General features: G+C 40.7%; 1 protein-coding gene across 1 annotated transcript; it reads left to right on the top strand.

Moving 5' to 3' along the window:
* Positions 1-13,417: 13,417 nt before the first annotated feature.
* On the top strand, positions 13,418-18,667 carry LOC119531555 (sister chromatid cohesion protein PDS5 homolog B-like). The gene has a single exon (XM_037832896.1). The coding sequence runs from the start codon at positions 13,436-13,438 to the stop codon at positions 17,777-17,779; it is 4,344 nt and encodes a 1,447-aa protein (XP_037688824.1). The 5' UTR covers positions 13,418-13,435; the 3' UTR covers positions 17,780-18,667.
* Positions 18,668-24,706: the final 6,039 nt, after the last annotated feature.

Raw genomic sequence — 24,706 nt, 5'->3', positions numbered from 1 at the left:
GGCCTCCAGCCTCAGCCTGGTTCCTGGCAGCAGCTCGTGCAAGGCCATCCACTAGGGACCCCTATCTGCCCAAGCCCAATGTGCAGCCCACCAGGGCCATGTGCCACCGAGACGAAGCCTCCAAGCTGGGCCCAGACCCACCACAGGTCCTTCTTCCCTCCCTCCTCCCACCCCTTGGAGCGTGCAGAATACAGGGCACCTCCCCTCCACAGTTCGGAATGAGGTGCTCTGACATCTGCCAGAGAAAGCCCAAAACACAAAACATGAATGCAGCATGAAGCCAGAGGCCCCGAGGTGAGCGAGGAGGATGGAGGGTGGGACGTGGTGGGAGCTGTGGGAGATGGAAAGCCAAGGCCCCAACTCACTGGACCGCGCTCTCTAGTGGGCATCAGTAACCCCTGGAGGGCTTGTTTGAACCCAGACAGTGGGGTCTCCCTCCTGCGTTTCTGATATGGCAGGTCTGGGTTCGGAAACTTACATTTCTAACAAGTGCCGCAGGGGGCACTCTCTCCTCGGCTCCCAGCCCCACAGCCATGGGGAATATGGCCCTGTGTTGCCAGATCTCCCCATCTTTCAAGAGAAGCCAGTGTAGGTTTTGATGTAAAATTACCCATTTTTAGAATTTGCACCTAAATTTGTTTTTAAAACATCAATACTCTGATGGGGGCTAAACAAAATATCCATAGGCTGGATTGAACTCACTGATTCCCAATTTATGATCTGGGTGTGTGTGCATGCAAGGCAGGGATCCCCAAGATATGTGCCCATGGACCCCTGAGAATCCACGGTTGCCACAAGTACCCCAGGCTCTGGAAACCTCATTTGAACCCTTGTATCACACCCATCCCTGGCTGCTTAAAGAACAAAAGAAGACTGGTTGGCCCATTAAGAGAGGGAGATGAAAAGGCCACCCAGTTACAAAAGATTATGGCAGACTTCTCCAACCACATATAATTAAATGGTGGCACATGTCACCAGGGAACCCCGGGTCTGAGCTAAGAAAGGAGCCAGAAGAATCCCAACAAGTAGGAGGCTCCCAGGCCTCTACTGTAGCAAGAGCCCTGATAAAGTTGCAGGCAGCTCAGCTGTCAGGCTCTAAGGACCTGTGATGGTCCAAACACCAGTCAGGATAAAAGTCTCTGTCCCAGGCCTAGAATTGCAGCATGTTGCACCTTCCAAGTTCACGTCTGCTTCGAAAGGCAGGTCCTTGGGAAAGTCATGGCAGTGGCTTCCCCCACCTGGGGGATCCCCCCCTTTTCCTTCTGTTCCCTTACCAACTTCATTCATTGTATGATAAGAACCAAAAAAAAATACAGTTAATTGCTATGAGTCTATTGAGGACTTTTTTGGGGATGTTTGAGCTTTAATTTCTTTCAAGTGATGATTCTCTCCAGGAAAGAAAACACACAAAATATGGCATTTGGTGGCCCCCTCCAGGATCCCTCTACCCAACCCCTCCATCCCTCACCCTTGCCCCCTGCTCTACTGACTTCCTGAGCTGAACTAACCTCCGGGCCTGTCAGATCAATTGTGCAGAAATCAGTCGTCAGACCCATTTTACAGGAGAGCTTAATCAGAATTCCTCAATTCTGGGTGGTTGGCTTTTTGGGTTGGTTTGTCTGATGTTTAGCCTTAGGTTTAAGATTGAAGTAGGTAAAGGTGGAGAAAGACAAGAAACATTCCATCCTTCAACATGTCCCTGAGCAAACTGTGGTCGGGGTATGGAGAGCTCATGCTACAGTTACCCACTGCCCTGTGGATTTCCTTTTCCCTCTGTTTTAGCATCATCAAAAGAGATGCAAGGAATTGAGAATGGCTTGATTCTAGACATTTTCTCACCATGATACTACAAAGGTTTGTCTTTGGAGAGTACAAAAGCATGTTCTTAAACATAGAAAAGCTCTGCAGAGTTTGAGGTTGGTGAAAACATGGGATCTTCCAAATAAACCTGACAGAAGGACAGTTGGCCACCAAACACCAAGAAGGCACATTTTGGCAAGTACAACCACGTGATGGAAACTCGGTGAACTATGGGGAGGGGGCTTCCCGGGGACCTTGGAGGAGCGGAGACATCCTGGCTAGTCCTAGGGGGATGTCTTGCCTGACACTGGGGAGTCTTGGGGAGAGGACCCTCAAATTTGCCCTTGAAAGTTGCACACCTGGATCCATGCTTGAGTTCTGGGTGCAGCGTTTTTAACCCCCACCAGCCCCTTCTTGCTGAAACGTTCATTGGTTACATAAGAACACTCAGGAGGCACAAGAGGCCATCACATGGCAATGCCACAGGGATGACATGGCCCCTTGCTGACCATGTGGCTTGGAGACCTGGCTACATGGTCACCCCTTAAGCAGAAATGCTAAGTGTGCCAGTTTGAATGTATTATGTCCCCCAGAAAAAGTCATATTCTTTGATGCAATCTTGTGGGGCAGACATATTAGTGGGGATTACGTTGGAGCATTTGGATTAGCTTGTTTCCATGGAGATGCGCCCCACCCAACTGTGGGTGATAACTCTGATTGAATAATTTCCATGGAGATGTGGCCCCACCCATTTAGCATGGGCCTTGATTAGTTCACTGGAGCACTATATAAGCTCAGACAGAAGGAGTGGGCTTGCTACAGCCAAGAGGGACACTTTGAAGAATGTACAGGAGCTGAGAGAGGAACTGTAGTTTACAGAGACATTTTGGAGATGGCCTTTGAAAGCAGACTTTTGCTCCAGAGAAGCTAAGAGAAGACAAATGCCCAAGAGCAACTGAAAGTGACATTTTGGAGAGAAGCTGAAGCCTAGAGAGGAACATCCTGGGAGAAAGCCATTTTGAAACCAGAACTTGGAGCAGATGCCAGCCACATGCCTTCCCAGCTAACAGAGGTTTTCCGGATGCCATTGGCCATTCTCCAGTGAAGGTACCCGATTGTTGGTGTGTTACCTTGGACACTTTATGGCCTTAAGACTGTAACTGTGTAACCAAATAAACCCCCTTTTATAAAAGCCAATCCATTTCTGGTGTTTTGCATTCCACAGCATTAGCAAACTAGAACATTAAAGATGGTACCATCACTTTGTCATGAACAGGGCACCTGAAGTGACCCCAAACATCTACCAGAAAGGCTTTCACCTGATGTCCAGGGCATTTGTCTTGTTGGTTTAAAGTCATGAGGGCCACCTCTGGGGTCCACCCCTGGACAGCTAACTGCTGGCTTAAGACTCACATCCACTTTTAGGTGCTTCTGCCACACCCTGAGCCTCCCCATAGAACAGCCACCCTTGATTTGGTAACTTGTGCTGTGATAGTGTAATACGCAAGACATTAGCCTATGTTTCATTTTATTTCAATTTTTCTTCAGTGCCTGTCCTACCCATCTGTCCGATATTTACACTGTATCTTGGCCTCCATCACTGCAGGGGTAGTAACAAAGACTGTTGACAACAAAAGAAGTAAGTCCTTGCTTTTGAGCCTCACAGCTGAGGTCCTGGATTAAAGATAGAGAGAAAAGCATGAATGGGGCTTGGGTCACAGGGCCAGTTTTCTCACCCCCAAAAGTTTTCTGAGGGCTGGAGGGAGAAGAACGTCCTGGGAGGAGAGCAATGGTCTCAGATCTGGGCATGGTTCTCTGAGGTGAGGATGCAAAGGTGAAGAACAGGGCTCCTCCAAGCACTGGTGGCTCTGAACATGGTGGGGATCTGGGTCTTTGCCATGGATAAAGTTCGGAGGGGCTCCATGCCTTGAAGTAGATTCAGAATAGGAAGTAGCCATGGGATAAGAATAGCAGCTCGGCTACCCTCTCTGGGTTTCCAGGGCCCAGGAGGTCACCTGAAATCACTCGTGCACATGTGTCTCCTTCACGATTATATGTTAGCTCAGTATTGGTCACTGTTCCGGTTTGCTAATGCTGTCTTTTCGCAAAACACCAGAAATGGATTGGCTTTTATAAAGGGGGTTTATTTGGTTACACAGTTACAGTCTTAAGGCCATAAAGTGTCCAAGGTAACCCATCAACAATCGGGTACCTTCACTGAAGGATGGCCAATGGCGTCTGGAAAACCTCTGTTAGCTGGGAAGGCACATGGCTGGTGTCTGCTCCCGAGTTCTGGTTTCAAAATGGCTTTCTCCCAGGACGTTCCTCTCTAGGCTTCAGCTTCTCTCCAAAATGTTACTCTCAGTTGCTCTTGGGGCATTTGTCCTCTCTTAGCTTCTCTGGAGCAAAAGTCTGCTTTCAAAGGCCATCTCCAAACTGTCTCATCTGCAGCTCCTCTCTCAGCTCCTGTGCATTCCTCAAAGTGTCCCTCTTGACTGTAGCAAGCTTGCTCCTTCCGTCTGAGCTTATATAGTGCTCCAGTAAACTAATCAAGGCCCATGCTGAATGGGTGGGGCCACACCTCCACATCTCCACGGAAACACTCAAAGAATTACGATCTAATCAACACTAATACATCTGCCCACACAAGATTACATCAAAGATAATGGCGTTTGGGGGGACACAATACATTCAAACTGGCACAGCCACTATGCAAGCCTCAATAACTACTTGTAGATGAGAGATTTGGGGTGAATGAAGATGTGCATGTCCAAGGAGCTGGTCCCACAGAAAGCCAACCTCTGTGGTGGGCAGTGGTAATGGAGGGAGATGGGGTATGACATTGTGTTTTCTCCAGAGAGCACCCATCTTTCTGTCTGGCAGACACAACAAAGGTGAAAGTCTTTGCTCATGAAGGACCATGGGGTGAGCTACTTTCTGTCTTGTTCGGACACCTGTGGACAGCAATTCCCTAACCAAATACTCTTTGTTCCTCAGTGGAATTTGAGTGGCCCTCTACCTATGGGTTCAGCCATTCAGAGTTGGCAGTGCTGGGTGGGACGCAGGAGATTACAGTTGATGACTCCTTGCTCCTTGCCCAGGCCTTTGAGTGTATCCCACGAGAAGCTTCCTTGTTGCCTGACTTCCTGCAGCCTGGAGACCTGAGAAGTCACCCTTGCCAAGATGGGGAGATGGTGGAAGCCAAAGACAAAACTCTCCTCTTCCCACTGGCCAGAAGCTGAGCCCTTCTGGTTTGCAGAGAGAGGAGCTGCAGATGAGAGACAGTTTGAAGACGGCCATTGAAAGTAGACTTTGGCTCCGGAGAAGCTAAGAGAGGACAAACGCCCCGAGAGCAACTGAGAGTGACATTTTGGAGAGAAGCTGAAGCCTAGAGAGGAACATCCTGGGAGAAAGCCATTCTGAAACCAGTTCCTCAGGATGGGCTGTCTCCTGACCGAGAGGCAAGAGCCTTATTTTTCTAGCCTTTTCCCTGGGAAGTTCCACCCACTGCAGGCAGGCTCCTAGGAGAGAAAGAGTCACAGAGCCTGCCAACCACAGCTTTTGCAAACTCTTGGTTGATTCCCAAAACCATCTGGGAGAGAGGGTGAAAGTACCACAGCTGAAGACAGTAAGGGGTGGTGGGGAAACCCAGAAGCTTGGAGGCAAAAACCCAGACTCCTCTTCCCAGCGGTGAATCAGGCTGCGTCTCCATTACCTCATCTGTGAAGTGGGGGCAGTGTGTAAGCCACCATCCATTGCACAGTGGGCTACACAGTTATCCAAGGAAGATCTCTAGCCTTGAGGGGCCTACACTCCACTCATGACATCTGGAACACATGCAGTTCTGGTTAGCTGAGATTCCACTGTCTTTTATCTGGTCTGTTTGTTTGGTTTGACTAAATGTCTACTTAGGAGTCTGTTTTAGGGGTTTTATGTCTTCACAATTTTAATTTAGCATTACTTAGCTAATTTCTTTACCTTTATTACATTCAAGGCATTTTATTAGATTCTGGCAATACCAAGGTGAAAAAGTGTGATCCTGGCCCTAGAGCAGCAATTCTCAAATATTTTGCTTGCAGAGCCTCTTTACTCTCTAACTCTAACACAGGAAAAAAGTTTAATGAGAAGAGTGGTATTGCTTTGCATTTTTGCAAATGTAAAAGAAATTTCACACATCTTTTTACTGTCCAGCTTAATAGAAGACAGCTGGATTCACATTTCTGCTTCTGCATTCAGTGTGTTGTGATAAATCACGGCATGTAGTCTTTGGAGAAAATGAGACTGAAAAAGGCAAATACGTCTTTGGGTCATTATGAAAATAGTTTTGACCTGGTGAGGACCCCCGGGGGTTTCCATATGACACTTTGAGAACTGCTGCAGAACAATGGTTATTAATATGGGGAAAATGTATGTTCCCTTAGGGGACACTCAAATGTGAGAAGAATTTCTGGCTGCTGTAATGTTGGGAGAACCAAGATCTGAGCCTTGAATCGAACTCCATTTTACATATAAACACAAAGTAATTTTTGCATAATTTTAATATACATGATATTTTCCAGGAATGTGACTACTATGTCAGTAGAGAGAAGATGGAATGTTGTTATGTTCAGATCTTTACTAAGAGTTGTTATTCCTCTTGGAAGTCATGTGACCATGGTTCATGATATTTAGGTTTCCCACGCAACACTCCTTGATCAGCCTGCACCCGAGTCTGTCATCATCAACCCAAAAGATCCTTTCTATTGGGTCATGTCCATAATTATACATATAGCATCTGCATTTATTTTTTGAATTAAGCTCTTTAGTTTGAGAAAATTATAGATTCACATACAGTTGTAAGAAATAATACAAAAAGATCCCATGTACCATTTACCCAGTTTCCCCCAGTGGTAACATCTTGCAAAACTATAGTATAGAATCACAACCAATATATTAACATTGATACAATCAAGATACAGAACATTTCCACAGCCACAAGGATCCCTCGTGTTGCTCTTTTATAGTCACATGCACTTCCCTCCTGGCCCCACTCCCTCCTTAAGTTGTGCAACCACTAATCTGTTCTTCATTTCTACAATTTTGTCATTTCAAGAATGTTATATGAATGCAATGATGCAAGATGTTACCTTTTGGGATTGACATTTTTGCTCAGCATAATTCTTTGGCTGGTTGTTGTATGGATCAGTAGTTTGTTCCTCTTTATTACTGAGTGTATTCCAGGTTTGGGTATAGCACATTTATTTATTCATTTGCCCACTGAAGGACATCTGGGTTGTTAAGTTTTTGGCTCTTATGAATAAAGCTGCAATAAACACTTATGTACAGGTTTTTGTGTAAACATAGGTTTTCATTTCTCTGTGATCAATGCCCAGGAGTGCAATTTTTGGGTCATAGGGCAGGTACTTGTTTAGGTTTTAACAAAACAGCCAAATGGTTTTCTAGAATGGCGCTACCATTTTACATTCCCGCCAGTAATATGTGAGTGATACAGTTTCTCAGCATCCTCACCAGCTTTTCGTGTTGTCACTATGTTTTTATTTTAGCCATTCTAATAGGTATGTAGTGAAAGCTTATTGTGATTTTAATTTCCATTTCTGTAATGGCTAATGATGTTCAACACCTTTTCATGTGCTTATTTGCCATCTGTTAACATCTCTTATAATATCTTTTTTTTTCTTTTTAATTTTTATTGGCATTGTTCAGATACCATACAATTATCCAAAGATCCAAAGTGTACAATCAGTTGCCCCTGGTACCCTCATACAGCTGTGCATCCATCACCACACTTAACTTTGGTTTAATTTTTAGAAACTTTTCATCACTCCAGACAAGAAATAAAGTGAGAGATGAAAAAAGAGAAAGAAAAAAAAGAAAAGGAAACTCGAATCCTCCCATATCCCTAACCAACGCCCCTCAATTGTTGACTCGTAGTTACTGTTTATGAAAGAATGTTGAAATACTATTAACTGTAGTATATAGTTTGCAATAGGCATATATTTCTTCCCTATATGCCCCTCTATTATTAACTTCTAATTGTATTGTCATACATTTGTTCTGGTTCATGGAAGAGATTTCTAATATTTGTACAGTTAATCATGGACATTGCCCACCATAGGATTCAGTTTTATACATTCCCATCTTTTGACCTCCAACTTTCCTTCTGGTGACATATATGACTCTGAGCTTCCCCTTTCCACCTCATTTACACACCATTTGGCACTGTTAGTTATTCTCACATCTTGCTACCAACACCTCTGTTCATTTCCAAACATTTAAGTTCATCCTAGTTGAACATTCTGCTCATACAAAGCAACCGCTCTCCATTCTTAAGCCTCATCCTGTATTTTGGTACCTTATATTTCATGTCTATGAGTTTACATATAATAATTAGCTCTTATCAGTGAGATCCTGCAATATTTGTCCTTATGTGTCTGGTTTATTTCACTCAGTATATTGCCCTCAAGGTTTTGTCATTAACCCATTTTTTTTTTTAAGATGGTTTTGTTCACACACCATACATTCCATCCTAAGTAAACAATCGATGGTTCTCTGTATGGTCAAATATTTATGTGTTCACCACCTTCACCGCTGTCTATGTAAGGGCATCTACATTTCTTCCACAAGGCAGGAGGGAGAGTCAAAGAAGGTAGAGAGACGAAAGAGGAAAAAAACTGACAGCTAGGAAGTAGCAAAAGGAAAAGTAACCTTAAATCAAAGTAGAGTAAAGAGTCAGACAACACCACCAATGTCAAGTGTCTAACATGCCTCCCCTATCCCCCCCTCTTATCTGCATTTACCTTGGTATATCGCCTTTGTTACATTAAAGGAAGCATAATATAATGATTCTGTTAGTTACAGTCTCTAGTTCATGTTGATTGCATCCCTCCCCCAATGCCTCCCCATTTTTAACACCTTGCAAGGTTGACATTTGCTTGTTCTCCCTCATAAAAGAACATATTTGTACATTTTATCACAATTGTTGAACACTCTAGATTTCACCAAGTTACACAGTCCCACTTTTTATCTTTCCGCCTTTCTTCTGGTGTCTCACATGCTCCCAACCTTCCTCTCTCAACCATATTCATAGTTATCTTTGTTCAGTGTACTTACATTGCTGTGCTACTGTCTCCCAAAATTGTGTTCCAAACCACACACTCCTGTCTTCTATCACCCTGTAGTGCTCCCTTTAGGATTTCCTGTAGGGCAGGTGTCTTGTTCACAAAGTCTCTCATTGTCTGTTTGTCAGAAAATATTTTGAGCTCTCCGTCATATTTGAAGGACAGCTTTGCTGGATATAGGATTCTTGGTTGGTGGTTTTTCTCTTTCAGTATCTTAAATATATCACACCACTTCCTTCTATCTCTGGAGGGGGCATAGCTTCACAAGAGGAGGGGGAGGGGCCCAGCTCTACTGCCTGCCTTACCGGAACCAGACCCCAACCTCCTCAATAAGTTCTTTGTTTCTCTGACTCTGCTGATCAAAGTGTTTTGATTTTAAAATGGCTGATGCTGTCTTTACTGCAAAGCACTGTAGGCTGAAAATGGCTGAGGTTTTCTCCACAGAGAAAGAAAGGGACAGAAAGCCCCCAGGTACACCCATCAGCCAGAGATAGCACCCGATCCTCTGGGCTCCCCGTCCTGAGACAGATATGTCCCCCGACTCTCCCAAGGTCTGTTGTCACCAAAAGCCTCTGTGTGCTTGTTGGGGATTCGCTGTCTGTATTGAGCGGCTAATATTAAAACCCCAGTTGGGGCTGGGCTGAGGCCCACTCGCTTGTTTGGAGAGTGCTGCTCTCTAGCACCATGAGGCTTCCGTGAGGGAGGGGCTCTCGGCTCTCGGCTCTCAGTGCAGGCCCACAGTTTTACTTACAGATTTTATGCTGCGATCTTGGGCATTCTTCCCAATTCAGGTTGGTGGATGATGAGTGGACAGTCACGTTTGTCTCCCCGCAATTATTCCAGGTTATTTACTAGCTTTTTGGTCATTTATGAATTCTTCCGGGGTGGGGGGGGGTGGGGACTAACAGTCTTCCACTTCTCTCTGTGCTGCCATCTTGTTATAATATCTTTTTATGTCTTTTGTCCATTTTCTAATGATTGTTTTTTTCTTACTACTGAGTTTTGGGCCTGCTGAGATGTCAAGGACAATGATTTTATTTTATTTTAGTTTATGTTTTTTTTTAACATTTTGTTAGGAAAAATTTTGAACATAGAAACATACATAAAAGTATACAGAATAATGTAATGAACATCCATCACCAAACCTCAACAATCATCAGCTCATTTCCAATCTTGCTTCACCTCTACCCTGCCCCAGTCTCTTTCCTTTCCCCAGTGGATCGTTTTGAAACAAACGCCAGGCATTCTGTCTTCTAATCTGTAAATACTTCAGCATGTTTATCTAAAAGATAAGACTCTTTTAAAAATACATAACTGCTCTACTCTTATCAAACCTAAAAATATTCACAATAAATTCTCAATATTATCAGTGTTCATATGTCCTCAAGTCTCTCATAATTCATTTTTACTGCTGGTTTGTTTGAATCAGGATCCAAATAAAGTCCACACATTGTATTGGTTGATGACTCTCTGAAGCCTCTTTTGTTCCCTTTCAATTCGGTTTTACTGAGATATATTCACATACCCTACAATCATCCACAGTAAACAATCAATTGTTCACAGTACCATCATATAGATGTGCATTCATCACCACAGTCAATTTTTGAACATTTTCATTACTCAAAAAAAAATGAAAATAAGAATAAAATTACAAGTAAACAAGAACACCCAAAACACCCCATCTCCCTCAGCCCCTCTGTTATTCGTTTAACTTTTGTTTCCATTTTTCTACTCATCTCCTTATACACTTGGTAAAGGGAGTGTGAGCCCCAAAGTTTTCACAATCACACAGTCACACTGTGTAAACTACATAGTTATACATCCTCTGAAATTTATTCTGTAGCTACTTGTTAAATTGTAATTTAAAAGCTATAACTTTTTTGTATATATGTTATATTTCATAATAAGGAAATAACTGAAACTATGGTACTATAACTCATATCTTTGGAAATTTCCTATATACCTACTTATTAAATCATACTTTGAAAGATAGTACCTTTTGTATATATGTTACATTTCACAATATGGAAATAACTGAAACTGTGGAACTGTAACCTATAATCTTTTTTGAAATTTGCTAACTACTTGTTAAATTACACTTGGAAAGTTATCATTTCTATGGATATATGTTATATTTTACAATTTAAAAAATACGATTCAAAAAAAAAAAAAGAATCAAGGCTACTGGGTTGCAGTTTGACAGTTCCAGTACACTAAAAACTAAAAAGGGTTATCTATATAATGCATAAGAATAACCTCCAGAATGACCTCTCAACTCCATTTGAAAACTCTCAGCCACTGAAACTTTATTTTGCGTCATTTCTCTTTCCCCTTGTGGTCAAGAAGTCTTTTCCAATCCCACAATGCTGGGCCCAAGTTCATCTCCAGGAGTCATTTCCTGCATTGCCAGGGAGATTTACACCCCTGGGAGTCAGGGCCCACATAGAGGGGAGGGCAGTGAGTTCACCTGCCAAGTGGGCTTAGAGAAAGAGGCTACGTCTGAGCATCTGAAGCCTCTTTTAATCTATAAATTTCCCCTACTCTTTATTTATTGAAGATCCAGGTCATACATCTTGTAGAATTGCTTGCATTTGGGATTTTGCTGATTGCATCCCCATTTTGCCATTTAATGTGTCCTTCTGTCTACAGTGTTTCTTTTATATTGGTATATCCAGTGACTTGCTTATAAATGGGTTGGATTGGAAAGCAGGAATGCTTCACTGGTGGTGTTGTGGCCTTCCATCAGGAGACATGCAATGTCTAGTTCTCTTTCTCTCTGTGCTGTTAAGATTGATCAGTGGTTTCAGGTATTGCCAGCCTGATCCATCAATTTAAAAGTTCCCCGTCAGCTTACAACCTCATGGTTTTATCAGACATTGGTGATCATTGGGGGTTGCAAAATGGTGATATTCTAATCCTACCATTCCTTCTTCATTTATTAGCTGGAACACATCTCTAAAGAGAAACTTTCTTTTGCGAACAACTTGCTTATCCTGAGGGACAATTCACACAGGAAAGGCAGGATAAACATTGGAGTCTTTTCTTTTGTTCACCAATTTTCAGAATAATGAGTTGGCTTTCTATTAGCCTACAAAGTTGTTTTGATTTGCTAGGCTGCTAAATGCAGATACCATAAAATGGGTTGGTTTTAAAAATGGAAATTTATTAGCTTACAAGCTTATCGTTTTGAGCCATGAGCATGTCTAAATCAAGGCATTATCAAGGTGATGCTTTCTTCTTGAAGACTGGCTGCTGGTGATCCATGGCTCCTCTGTCATGTGGCAAGGCACATGACAGCATCTGCTAGTCTCTCTCTTCTCTTCTGGGTCTAGTTGCTTTTAGCTTCTTGCTTCCCTGGCATGTTCACGTTCTCTCTTTCTCTCTCTCTCTCTCTCTCTCTCTCTCTCTCTCTCTCTCTATATATATATATATATATATATATATATATATATTCATCCTGTTTATAAAGGGCTCCAGTAAGAGGATTCCAGGATAAAGGACCCACCCTGAATCACACCTTAACTGAAATAACCTCATCCAAAGGTCCTACTTACTATAGGTTCACACCTACAGGAAGGGATTAGCTTTCAGAACCTGATTTTCTGGGGTACATACAGTTCCAAGCCACCACAACAGGTAACAATGAGTTTGGACTTTTTTGTTTTTGTTTTGTTTGTTTGTTTGAGGATCGTTATGAACTCAGAGATTAAACATATTTGATGTGCTTCAATTTGTTGAAATCGCTATTCTTTTTGGTGCTCAAATTTGACCATCTTTGGCCAGTGGGAGCCTTCTCAGTTTGGCTCCTGAGTCCTTTCAACATGGCTGTAGTTATCTATGGTTGCTTCCTTGCCCTCAGCTTTGATGAGATGTTTCAAGTTCCTTTAGTACATCTCCTGTACCAGACCTGTATTCTATTTCTTCAAGGAGTCTGGTTCCTTTAGTGGGAAATGGAATTTATCACCAAAATCTTGGCATTATGAGTGCTCATTGCTCCTGGGTTGGGCATTGCTTCTGGGCCTCTGTTAGTGAACACAGCTGGGAAATACTTTTTTTTTTTTATTTAAGAAAACACATCATGAGTTTATGCTGATATTTTCCAATTAAAGTTCTGGATTACAGAGATTTTTACATTGTGCCTCTTTTCTCTTAAACACTTAAAATCTTGGTTCCTAAAAATGAATATAATTATTTATTTACTTCTTCCTAATATGTGTAATATATATATTATATATATTCCATAGAATATGTATTATATAAAATATATTATAGACTACAGCCAAGAGACATTTTGGAGATGGCCATTGAAAGCAGACTTTTGCTGACATTTTGCTCCAGAGAAGCTAAGAGGACAAAACACCCCAAGAGCAACATTTTGAAAAACACACGGGAGCTGAGAGAGGAGCTGGAACACAACCCGGGATCAGCAGACGCCAGCCATGTGCATTCCCAGTTAACAGAGGTTTTTCCAGACTCCATTGGGCATCCTTCGGTGAAGGTGTAAAAATAATTCCGTCATGGCTCATTCAAAGACAAGAACTAATGATGGAAAAATTACTTATCCTCCTGGTGTCAAGGAAATCTCAGATAAAATATCTAAAGAGGAGATGGTGAGACGATTAAAGATGGTTGTAAAAACGTTTATGGATATGGACCAGGACTCTGAAGAAGAAAAGGAGCTTTATCTGAATCTAGCTCTACATCTTGCTTCAGATTTTTTCCTCAAGCATCCTGATAAAGATGTTCGCTTACTGGTAGCTTGCTGCCTTGCTGATATTTTCAGGATTTATGCTCCTGAAGCTCCTTACACATCTCCTGATAAACTAAAGGATATATTTATGTTTATCACAAGGCAGTTGAAGGGGCTAGAGGATACAAAGAGCCCACAATTCAATAGGTATTTTTATTTACTTGAGAACATTGCTTGGGTCAAGTCATATAACATATGCTTTGAGTTAGAAGACAGCAATGAAATTTTTACCCAACTATACAGAACGTTATTTTCAGTCATAAACAATGGCCACAACCAGAAAGTTCATATGCACATGGTGGATCTTATGAGCTCTATTATATGTGAAGGTGATACGGTATCTCAGGAGCTTTTGGATACAGTTTTGGTAAATCTGGTGCCTGCCCATAAGAATTTAAACAAGCAAGCATATGATTTAGCAAAGGCTTTACTGAAGAGGACAGCTCAAGCTATTGAACCATATATTACCAATTTTTTTAATCAGGTTCTGATGCTTGGAAAAACATCTATCAGCGATTTGTCAGAGCATGTCTTTGACTTAATTTTGGAGCTCTACAATATTGATAGTCATTTGTTGCTCTCTGTTTTACCCCAGCTTGAATTTAAATTAAAGAGCAATGACAACGAGGAACGCCTGCAAGTTGTTAAACTACTGGCAAAAATGTTTGGGGCAAAGGATTCAGAATTGGCATCTCAAAACAAACCACTTTGGCAGTGCTACCTGGGCAGATTTAATGATATCCATGTACCAATCCGCCTGGAATGTGTGAAATTTGCTAGCCATTGCCTCACGAACCACCCTGATTTAGCGAAGGACTTAACAGAGTATCTCAAGGTGAGGTCACATGACCCCGAGGAAGCTATTAGACATGACGTTATTGTGTCTATAGTTACAGCTGCTAAAAAGGATATTCTTTTGGTCAATGACCACTTACTTAATTTTGTGAGAGAGAGAACATTAGACAAACGGTGGAGAGTGCGCAAAGAAGCCATGATGGGACTTGCCCAAATTTATAAGAAATATTCTTTACAGTCGGCAGCTGGAAAAGATGCTGCAAAACAGATTTCATGGATCAAGGACAAATTGTTACATATATATTACCAAAATAGTATTGATGATCGATTGCTTGTTGAACGCATCTTTGCTCAGTACATGGTTCCTCACAATTTGGAAACTACAGAACGGATGAAGTGTTTATATTATTTGTATGCCACGCTGGATTTAAATGCTGTGAAAGCATTGAATGAAATGTGGAAATGTCAAAATCTACTCCGACATCAAGTAAAGGATTTGCTTGACTTAATTAAGCAACCCAAAACAGATGCCAGTGTCAAGGCCATATTTTCTAAAGTGATGGTTATTACAAGAAATTTGCCAGATCCTGGGAAAGCTCAGGATTTCATGAAGAAGTTCACGCAGGTTTTAGAAGATGATGAAAAAATAAGAAAACAGTTAGAAGTACTTGTTAGTCCAACATGCTCTTGCAAGCAGGCTGAAGGTTGTGTGCGTGAAATAACTAAGAAGTTGGGCAACCCTAAACAGCCTACAAATCCTTTTCTGGAAATGATCAAGTTTCTCCTGGAGAGGATAGCACCTGTGCACATAGATACAGAATCTATCAGCGCTCTTATTAAGCAAGTGAACAAATCGATAGATGGAACAGCAGATGACGAAGATGAGGGTGTTCCAACTGACCAAGCCATCAGGGCAGGTCTTGAACTCCTTAAGGTACTCTCATTTACCCATCCTATCTCATTTCATTCTGCTGAAACATTTGAATCTCTCTTGGCTTGTCTAAAAATGGATGATGAAAAAGTAGCAGAAGCTGCGCTACAAATTTTCAAAAACACAGGAAGCAAAATTGAAGAGGATTTCCCACATATCAGATCAGCCTTGCTTCCTGTTTTACATCACAAGTCTAAAAAAGGACCTCCCCGCCAAGCCAAGTATGCTATTCATTGTATTCATGCGATATTTTCTAGTAAAGAGACACAGTTTGCACAGATATTTGAGCCTCTGCATAAGAGCCTGGATCCAAGCAACCTGGAGCATCTCATAACCCCCTTGGTCACTATTGGGCATATTGCTCTCCTTGCACCGGATCAGTTTGCTGCTCCTCTGAAGTCTTTGGTAGCTACTTTCATTGTGAAAGATCTTCTAATGAACGATCGGCTTCCAGGAAAAAAGACCACTAAACTTTGGGTTCCAGATGAAGAAGTTTCTCCTGAGACAATGGTCAAAATCCAGGCTATTAAAATGATGGTTCGGTGGCTACTTGGAATGAAAAATAACCACAGTAAATCGGGGACATCTACTTTAAGGCTGCTGACAACAATATTGCATAGTGACGGTGACTTGACGGAACAGGGGAGAATTAGTAAACCAGATATGTCCCGCCTGAGACTTGCCGCCGCCAGTGCAATTGTGAAGCTGGCCCAAGAGCCCTGCTACCACGAAATCATCACGTTGGAACAGTACCAGCTGTGTGCGCTAGCCATCAATGATGAATGCTATCAAGTAAGACAAGTGTTTGCACAGAAACTTCACAAAGGCCTTTCACGATTACGGCTTCCTCTTGAGTACATGGCAATCTGTGCCCTCTGTGCCAAAGACCCTGTGAAGGAGAGGAGAGCTCATGCCAGGCAGTGTCTGGTAAAAAATATAAATGTGAGACGTGAATATCTGAAGCAGCATGCCGCTGTTAGTGAAAAATTATTGTCTCTTCTGCCAGAGTATGTTGTTCCATATACAATTCACCTTTTGGCACATGACCCAGATTATGTCAAAGTACAGGATATTGAACAACTTAAAGATGTTAAAGAATGCCTTTGGTTTGTTTTGGAAATATTAATGGCTAAAAATGAAAATAACAGTCATGCATTTATCAGAAAGATGGTAGAAAATATTAAACAAACAAAAGATGCCCAAGGACCGGATGATGCAAAAATGAACGAAAAATTGTACACTGTGTGTGATGTGGCCATGAATATCATCATGTCAAAGAGCACCACATACAGTTTAGAATCTCCAAAAGACCCAGTCCTACCAGCTCGCTTTTTCACCCAACCTGACAAGAACTTTAGTAACACCAAAAATTATCTGCCTCCAGAAATGAAATCGTTTTTCACTCCTGGAAAACCTAAAACAACCAATGTTCTAGGAGCTGTTAATAAGCCGCTTTCATCAGCAGGCAAACAATCTCAGACAAAATCTTCACGAATGGAAACTGTAAGCAATGCAAGCAGCAGCTCAAATCCCAGCTCTCCTGGAAGAATAAAAGGGAGGCTTGATAGTTCTGAAATGGATCACAGTGAAAATGAAGATTACACAATGTCTTCACCTTTGCCAGGAAAGAAAAGTGACAAGAGAGACGACTCTGATCTTGTAAGGTCTGAAATAGAGAAGCCTAGAAGCCGGAAAAAAATCCCCGTCACAGACTCAGAGGAGAAACTGGGTATGGACGACCTGACGAAATTGGTCCAGGACCAGAAACCTAGAGGCAGCCAGCGGGGGCGCAAGAGGGGCCGCGCGGCCTCCGAGTCGGACGAGCCACCGTGGCCGGAGGAGAAGCGGCTCAAGGAAGACATGCTGGAAAATGAGGACGAGCAGAATAGCCCCCCCAAAAAGGGGAAAAGAGGCCGGCCGCCCAAGCCTCCTGGGGGAGGCCTGCCCAAGGAAGAGCCCACGGTGAAAACGTCCAAGAAGGGAAGCAAAAAAAAGCCCGGCCCCTCGGCGGCGGCGGAGGAGGAGGACAGGCCGGGCGGGAGCGCGGCGCAGAAGGCCGGGAGCAGGCAGCCGCGGGCGCCGCGCAGAGCTCCGCCCAGCAGAGCCGGGTCGCCGGACAGCAGCGCGGTGGAGTCCACGCAGTCCACGCCGCAGAAGGGACGAGGGAGGCCGTCCAAAACGCCGTCGCCGTCGCAGCCCAAAAAAAACGTCCGTCTAGGACGCGCCAAGCAAGCAGCCACTAAAGAAAATGATTCAAGTGAAGAAGTAGATATGTTTCAGAGTAGCTCTCCTGTCAATGATGATATGCCACAGGAAGAGACGGAGGAAGAGGAAGTTTCTACAGTAAATGTACGGCGGAGAAGCTCTAAAAGGGAAAGGCGATGAACAAAAGTAATTAATAACTTTCTGCGTGAAAGCTTTGAACAAAATCATTTTTTGTCAAGCTTGAGGCTGCATAAAGCTTTTGATGCACAACATGGGACTGCAGAAGACTGGACAGTCGACCCCCACTGTTACAATCCCGTGTGCTGGTGGTCACACGCTTCAGCCAGGCACAGGGCAATCACGTTGACTGGGGGGTGGGGGGGGGCTTGTGAAAGTGTAACATGCAATGGCTGTGTAGACATAAACTAAAGAAGAAACTTGTAAATATCTCCCCACCCTTACCCCTTGCCACCCCCCGCTTTTTTTTTTTTAATGTTTCTGACTTCTAAAGTGCTTGTATAGCTTTTACCTGCGGCTTTAAACTGACAGTACCCAACTGTTTATTGGATCTATTGATTTGAAAAGAGTTTGTCAGGATGGATCTTAAGCAGTAATCTCTGTCAGTGTTTGTATTTGTATTCTCTGCAATTTTACTGTGAAATTTTTTTTTTCAACAAATGGAGTCATTTTCTTCATGCCACTGTTTGTTGGAGAATTAAATGGTCTCTTCCCCTTTGTGTATCTTACCTAGTGTTTACTCCTGGGCACCCGTAATCTTCAGAGGTGCTAAATTGTCTGCCATTACAACAGGATGATGTCTCTAATAGGAGGACACCATGCAAATTGTGAAATAGTCCTTACGTTGTTTGAATTATTTTACACCTCAGTATTGGTCCCAGAATTTTCTGGCCATTCATGGCAATGAAAATTTTAAGAAGAGAGATTTAAAATATTTTAATTTTAAAGAGTGTGTTATAAAATAATGTACTGAATTCTTTATCCCATTTTATCATCCCGATTCAGTTTTTATTAATCTACTGTATCAATAAAATTCTGTAATTTCAATGAGTTTTTAATAGTCTAGAATGTTATTGTGTATAGATGTTTCCTCTAGAACATGATGTTCAGAAACGCAAATTATTACACTATGATATAAAATCTCAAATATACACGTTAGAAAAGTTCCAGTTCTCCATAGAGTGTAAAGTTAATCAGAGAGAAAAAATTTTATTGATGCAGTGTCTTTATAAAGCTGTTCTTGAAAGCCAAGTGTTTTGTATTTTATAGTGAGTTGCATGTTTATGAAAAAAATGCTGAAAATGCAATGTGCTCTTTTCTGTAAATTCATATTTAGCCATAGTATATGATAAATTTCCTCATAACATAGTTTTTCATCAAGAGTTTATTATTGTACTTTATTTTGGAACCAAAAATTGTTTTGGGGGAGGGGCAGGGTGGAAATGATATGTCCAACTGTATCAGCTACTGTAAGTATCACAATCTTAGGGACTTTGAATGAAATCCCACTTGGTCCAGATTGGGAAAAGTGGAAACTTATTTGGGTTTAGAGCAGATCTTTTTCTTCTTCTTCATTGTAATCTATGAAATACAGAAACAAATGACTTCTTAAGGCAGTATCCTTTATACAGTTGTATAAACTGTATTTCGAACCAAAATATATAGAGTATGCTTAATGCTTAGCTAAATTCATTTTAGTATTTCAGGTGCTGTTCTTTGGTTTCTTTGTGGTTGTGGAAAAAAATCATACTCATTAAATTTATCTCATTTAATGGAGTATTTTCATATAATATACCGTTATGCTTAAGGTATATTTCCAAAATTGGTTATAATAGACGGGGAATATAATAAAGAAGCTACTATTTTGGAAAATAGCATTTTCCTATTTTCCACTGTATCACAATTGATGTGATTTTTTTTTCTTTTAAAGATTTCTTCATGTTTATGAAACAGCCTTTTAGTTTTAAAATGTTTTGAATTGTGTCTTAATCTCTCAGTATTTAGCTATTCTTCATTTGCAACAATCCTAGCACCAGTGATGATGAGAGGCTGTTACATATATCTAGGCAGCTAATCAAGGTGCATTGGTTTTTAAATATTTCATTAGCTCAGTTCTCCCAAATATGCTATTTCTATTTCAGCAGTACAAAGGCATGTTTTTAAGTCTATAAAATAAAGAACAAAGGATAAAAAAAAAAAAAAAAAAAAAAAAAAAAAAAAAAAATATATATTATATATATTCCATAGAATATATATTATATAAAATATATTATATATATTCCATAGAATATATATTATATAAAATATATTATATTCCTTATACAAAAATGTGTCAGAATATCAATTCTAAAATTATTTCTAACAATATGATTACTAACAGTTGCTTTCGTTATAGTTATTTTTTTATCCATAGTGTATATCCCGCAAGAGACCCTAAATTACTGTTTTTAAATCATTTGTAGTTATACCCCTCTGTGTGGATAGACTGCCAGCTCAATACATAGATTTATTTGTTTAAGTTTGCTTTTCTGTTTTTAGAAATTACTTTTTAAATGTTCTTATTTTATTTTACACTTATGTAAAACATTTCATTGTTCTGAAGTTAAATCTACAAAAAAAGATATATTTAGAGAAGTCTAGTTTTCATCCCTGTCCTTTCCATTCTGTCCCCTCACCTCCTGCTGATAATTATATATATGTGTATGTATATGTATGTTTTAAAATGTATTCTTCAATTGTTTTTCCTCATATAACAATATAATTTAGAGAGCCTATCTAGTGATGTATAGAGATATTCCTCAGTCTTTTTTAACAAATGCATAGTATACGTTGAATGGAAGTTCTGTAGTTTACACAGTATTTTATACAACTCCCCCCCATTGATTGGCAAGTGGATTGTTTCTACTCCTTTGCTACGAAAAGCCTTGTGCATATATTTTTTCATATTTTGGCAGTATATCTTTAGGACAGATTTCTAGAAGCAAGATTGCTGAGTCAAATGCTTATGTAATTTTACTAGATATTTCCAAGTTTCTTTCCATAAAGTTGCACCATTTTTACTCCCACAAGCAATGAGTTTGTTGTTAAGCTTTTGGCTTTTTGTCCCCTAGTAACTAAGTATGAAACGACACTCAGTATAGTTTTCATTTACATTTCTCTCATTATGAAGAAGGTTGGGCAATATTTATGTGTGTAACAGTCATTTGCATTTCTTTTCTGTTTTTTTGGTACATCTTGCCCATTTTTTAAATGGGATTGTTGGCCTTTTCCTTCTCTATATTTTTAGAATCTCTTTTCCACAGCCCTACTCCTGGAATTTTTACCTACTTCTGGATTTTCTATTCTGTTCTACTACTTTGTCTGTACATGTACCAATTCCATATTGTTTTAACATTAAAGACTTTAATAATATGTTTTAATATTTGGTGAGGCTAATTTCATCACAGTGCTTTTTTCAAGATTTCTCTGGTGTTTCTGCTTGATTCTTCTTCAAATGAACTTTTAGATCAGATTGTCTAACTCCAGAAAATGAAACTGACAATATTTATTGGGGTCACATTAAATTTATAAATTATTCCAGGATGAATTGACACCTTTTTGATGCTTACTTCTTCCTATCCAAGAACATCAAGCTTTTCTCTAGTTCTTCAAGTCTACTTTTGCATCTTTGACAAAATTTTAAGTTTATAGTTTTCCTTTGAATAGGTTTTGACATTTACACAATGGGTCTTTTTACCCCCCTGTCATAAGTGAAGTTTTCTCTTCCATTTGTTGCTTCCAGCTGGCTTTTGTTTGTAGATATGATTTTACATTTTGCTGCTCTACTAAATTTTCTTATTGTTTGTATTAGTTTTCCCACTGATCCTTTTGTATTTTCCCAATATGTAAACCTAGCACATACAAAGAGAAAATCTCTGATTTTCAAATTCTTCTGCTTCTAATTGTTTCCCTTGTTTAATTGCTTTGGAGCATTATCTCCAACACAACTTTATACAGTGGTGATAGTGGTCATCTTGTCTTGGTCCTAATTTCAGTGGGAAAGTATTTTTAGCATGAATGAATGCTGCATTTCTCTAATGCCTTTTCTGTATTTTTGGAGATGACTATCTGATCTTATCTTTAGCTCTATCAAAATATTACTGGATTTCCTATATTGAACCACATTTCACTTACTCTCCTGGAATAAATATCATGTGCTCATAATGTATTATTTTAAATATACTATAGATTCTGTTTATCTTTATTTTTATTTAATATTTTCACATAAATGTTAATACATGAGATTGGTCTATAATTAATTTTTTTTTGGTAAAATCTTTGTCAGGTTTTTGAGTCAATGACATTCTTGGCTTCATAAACAATAGAAAGTTTTCCTTCTTTTTCTATGCTGTGGAATATTTTAAGTAGCACTGGGATTATTTGATTTTTTAAAGATTTGCTAGAATTCCCCTGAGAAACCATTTGGACTTGATGCTTTCTTGCAGGAAGATGGAGGAAGGGAAGGGCAGATCTTTACTTTCTCTATTACTTTTATGATAACTGGTCTCTTAGACTTTCTGAAAAAAAGACTTCAGAGGGGCCACTTCCAATGGGTTAGCCATTTCGGAACTGAAGAAAGAAATGCAAATGTTCTTGTAGCTCAGGAACTATGGAAACTGGTTTTATTGGTGTAAGACACTGTTTTTACGTCTCAAACACTTAGAAGGCAAAAATTAGTTCTTCCTTGCAACTTGACTTTACCATTTCTTGGAATTGTAATGTCATCAATGAAATGTTATGAGACAGATAGTGTTCTGTCCGTCCCCTCTCTCCTTGGGAACAAAAATTTGGTAAGAATACACTAGTGTGTACATATTGTACAAGAGCCAGGGGCCCAAACCCACCCACTGTATATTTCAAATAAAGTTAATTGTTTATTACATATTGATTATTATTTGGACTCTGTGCTTGGCATTTGCCAAATCAGGGTTGTTTAATTTGCCATGGGGTTTATTTGATACGGGGTTTGTGAGTTTGTGTGGAAAGACACTTCATAGGGTTTCTAAAGTGCCGCTTCTCTCTGCTTCACTCTTAAGAAATCACAATCCTTCCTCTTTCTTTTCACTTACTTTTTCTCCAGATAATTTTTTCCACTAGAACCTTGGGGAAACTAAGCAGATGTACTTGGATTCTTTTATCCAAACTAATGACTTGTTTCTGGACAGAAAAATGTTATCATCCACAGGATTTTTTTTTTTTTTTTTAATATTTCACAGTGTTTGGTACAGGCCAGAAGTGTGGGATGGGGATTTAGTCTCCGCAGTTGCCAAAATATTTATGCAGCAGGAATGCTGCTTACGTAAACCTGGAAGCGTTCCTGATGGATTCGCCTTCCTCTCACATCTCAGCTTTTTTTCATTAAGATATTGATTTTCCTCTCATGGCACCACATTAAGTGGCTAAGAGGAAAAGAAAAAATTGTTTACCCTACAAAACAACCTAACTCTCCATGAAACAGCCACTTGGTGAAAGGAACCATGAGGAGATCTGGAGAACAAGGGCTGGAAATCCTTGTTAGGGCCTTATTTCCTAAGACTCCTCAGAAGCCACCAAACTCAGGTTTGGGAAAAAATTAAAAAGAAAAAAAAAATCAAGTAAACACACAAAAGCATCCTCTTTTATGTTTTTAATGGGGACTGAAATTTCCAAATAATAGAAAAGTGCAAAATGAGGGCAAATCAGAAATCTTATACATTAAGAAAACATATTATACATGAAACCTGTACTTGACAATTGTGAGAAACTAATGAAAGTATAAGATGAGAACAATCCCTGACATAGATGAAAAAATATCCACAAATGAAAAAATATCCCCATATTTATATAATCAATCGATAAAACTCGCTATGGGCCAACGGGCATTTGGGGGTGAGGAGCGAGGCGATGGTAGAAAAGTGTAAGGCAGCCATCCCATGCCTCCCTGCTTACCTCATCCTCTGTGATTCTTTTTACACTGCCCTGTGAGTCAGACAAGATCATAAATTTAAATTACTTTAAGCAGATGTACGTCAATGCTCTCTGATGAAAGCGTGCCAGCACCTTATACCAGTTTGTACCACTGCCAACCCCTCCACAAAGCAACAGTCCCTTAGTAAATGTGGTGATGACTCCAGAGAGGACTCACTTCACAGCCCTTATGGGGGTGTCCCTGGGTGACACTGACAGCTTCAAGGTGGGGGGAGGGATTCTTCATTAATGAGACTCTCACACTGGGTTTTGAAGGATGAATAGGAGTTTTCCCCATGGCTGTGAATGGTGGGGTCTTGGTGTTACAGTGACCTGGTCTCACAGGGAGGGCAGTGAGCTAGGGCCACTGTCCTGAGATGTGTCTCTTTCATCTTTTCTGTGTCAATCTTTGGAGAAGAGTTGGCACCTAAGCCTATAAGCAGAGGTGAGGGTAGGATCCTCATTAATTCCTTCAACTAATATTTGAGCAGATGCTGGCAGGTCTGCTGCACACAGCTCAGAAGGTCACGCACTGCACAAGAGTGCTATATCCAAGGGGCATCATTCATATGGTTGATATCATAGATTTGTATGTTTATTTTGCCAACTCTCTGGAGGATGCCAGTCAAGTATCTTGAATAAGGGGTGTCTTTTTCTGAATTGCACCAAGGTGCCTCACTGTGCACATGATGCTGGATGGTGGAAATCCAAAGATGGGTGGGACACAGAAGCCGTCCCACAGTTGTAGGGTATCAAAGGGGCTAAGATGGTGTGGACCCTGTGGGGGGCAGTTGGGGATCAAATCATATCCCCCACAAAAGGCAAGTTCAATTCTTGATCCACATCCCTGTGGGGTGAACCCATTTGTAATAGGACCTTTAAAGATGTTATTAGTTAAGGTGTAGACTCACTTGTGAACAGAATCTTTGAAGATCCTATCTAGGTGAGGTCAAAGCAAATATGGATGGGCCTTAATCCATATGACTGGAGACCTTATAAAGAGAAAATTAGGATGCTGCGAGCCAGAGGGAAAAATGGGAGGAAGACCAAGGAGACAGAGCACCATGTGATGGAGGCAGAGATGGAAGCCAAGGCACCCCAAGG

Source organism: Choloepus didactylus, chromosome 4 (assembly GCF_015220235.1).
Source record: "Choloepus didactylus isolate mChoDid1 chromosome 4, mChoDid1.pri, whole genome shotgun sequence".
Classification (NCBI taxonomy): domain Eukaryota; kingdom Metazoa; phylum Chordata; class Mammalia; order Pilosa; family Megalonychidae; genus Choloepus; species Choloepus didactylus.
This window is presented reverse-complemented; position numbering and strand designations above follow the sequence as displayed.

Bases quoted from the DNA above. Each gene is read 5' to 3' on its own strand.
- LOC119531555 (XM_037832896.1), top strand. From the start codon at position 13,436: ATGGCTCATTCAAAGACAAGAACTAATGATGGAAAAATTACTTATCCT.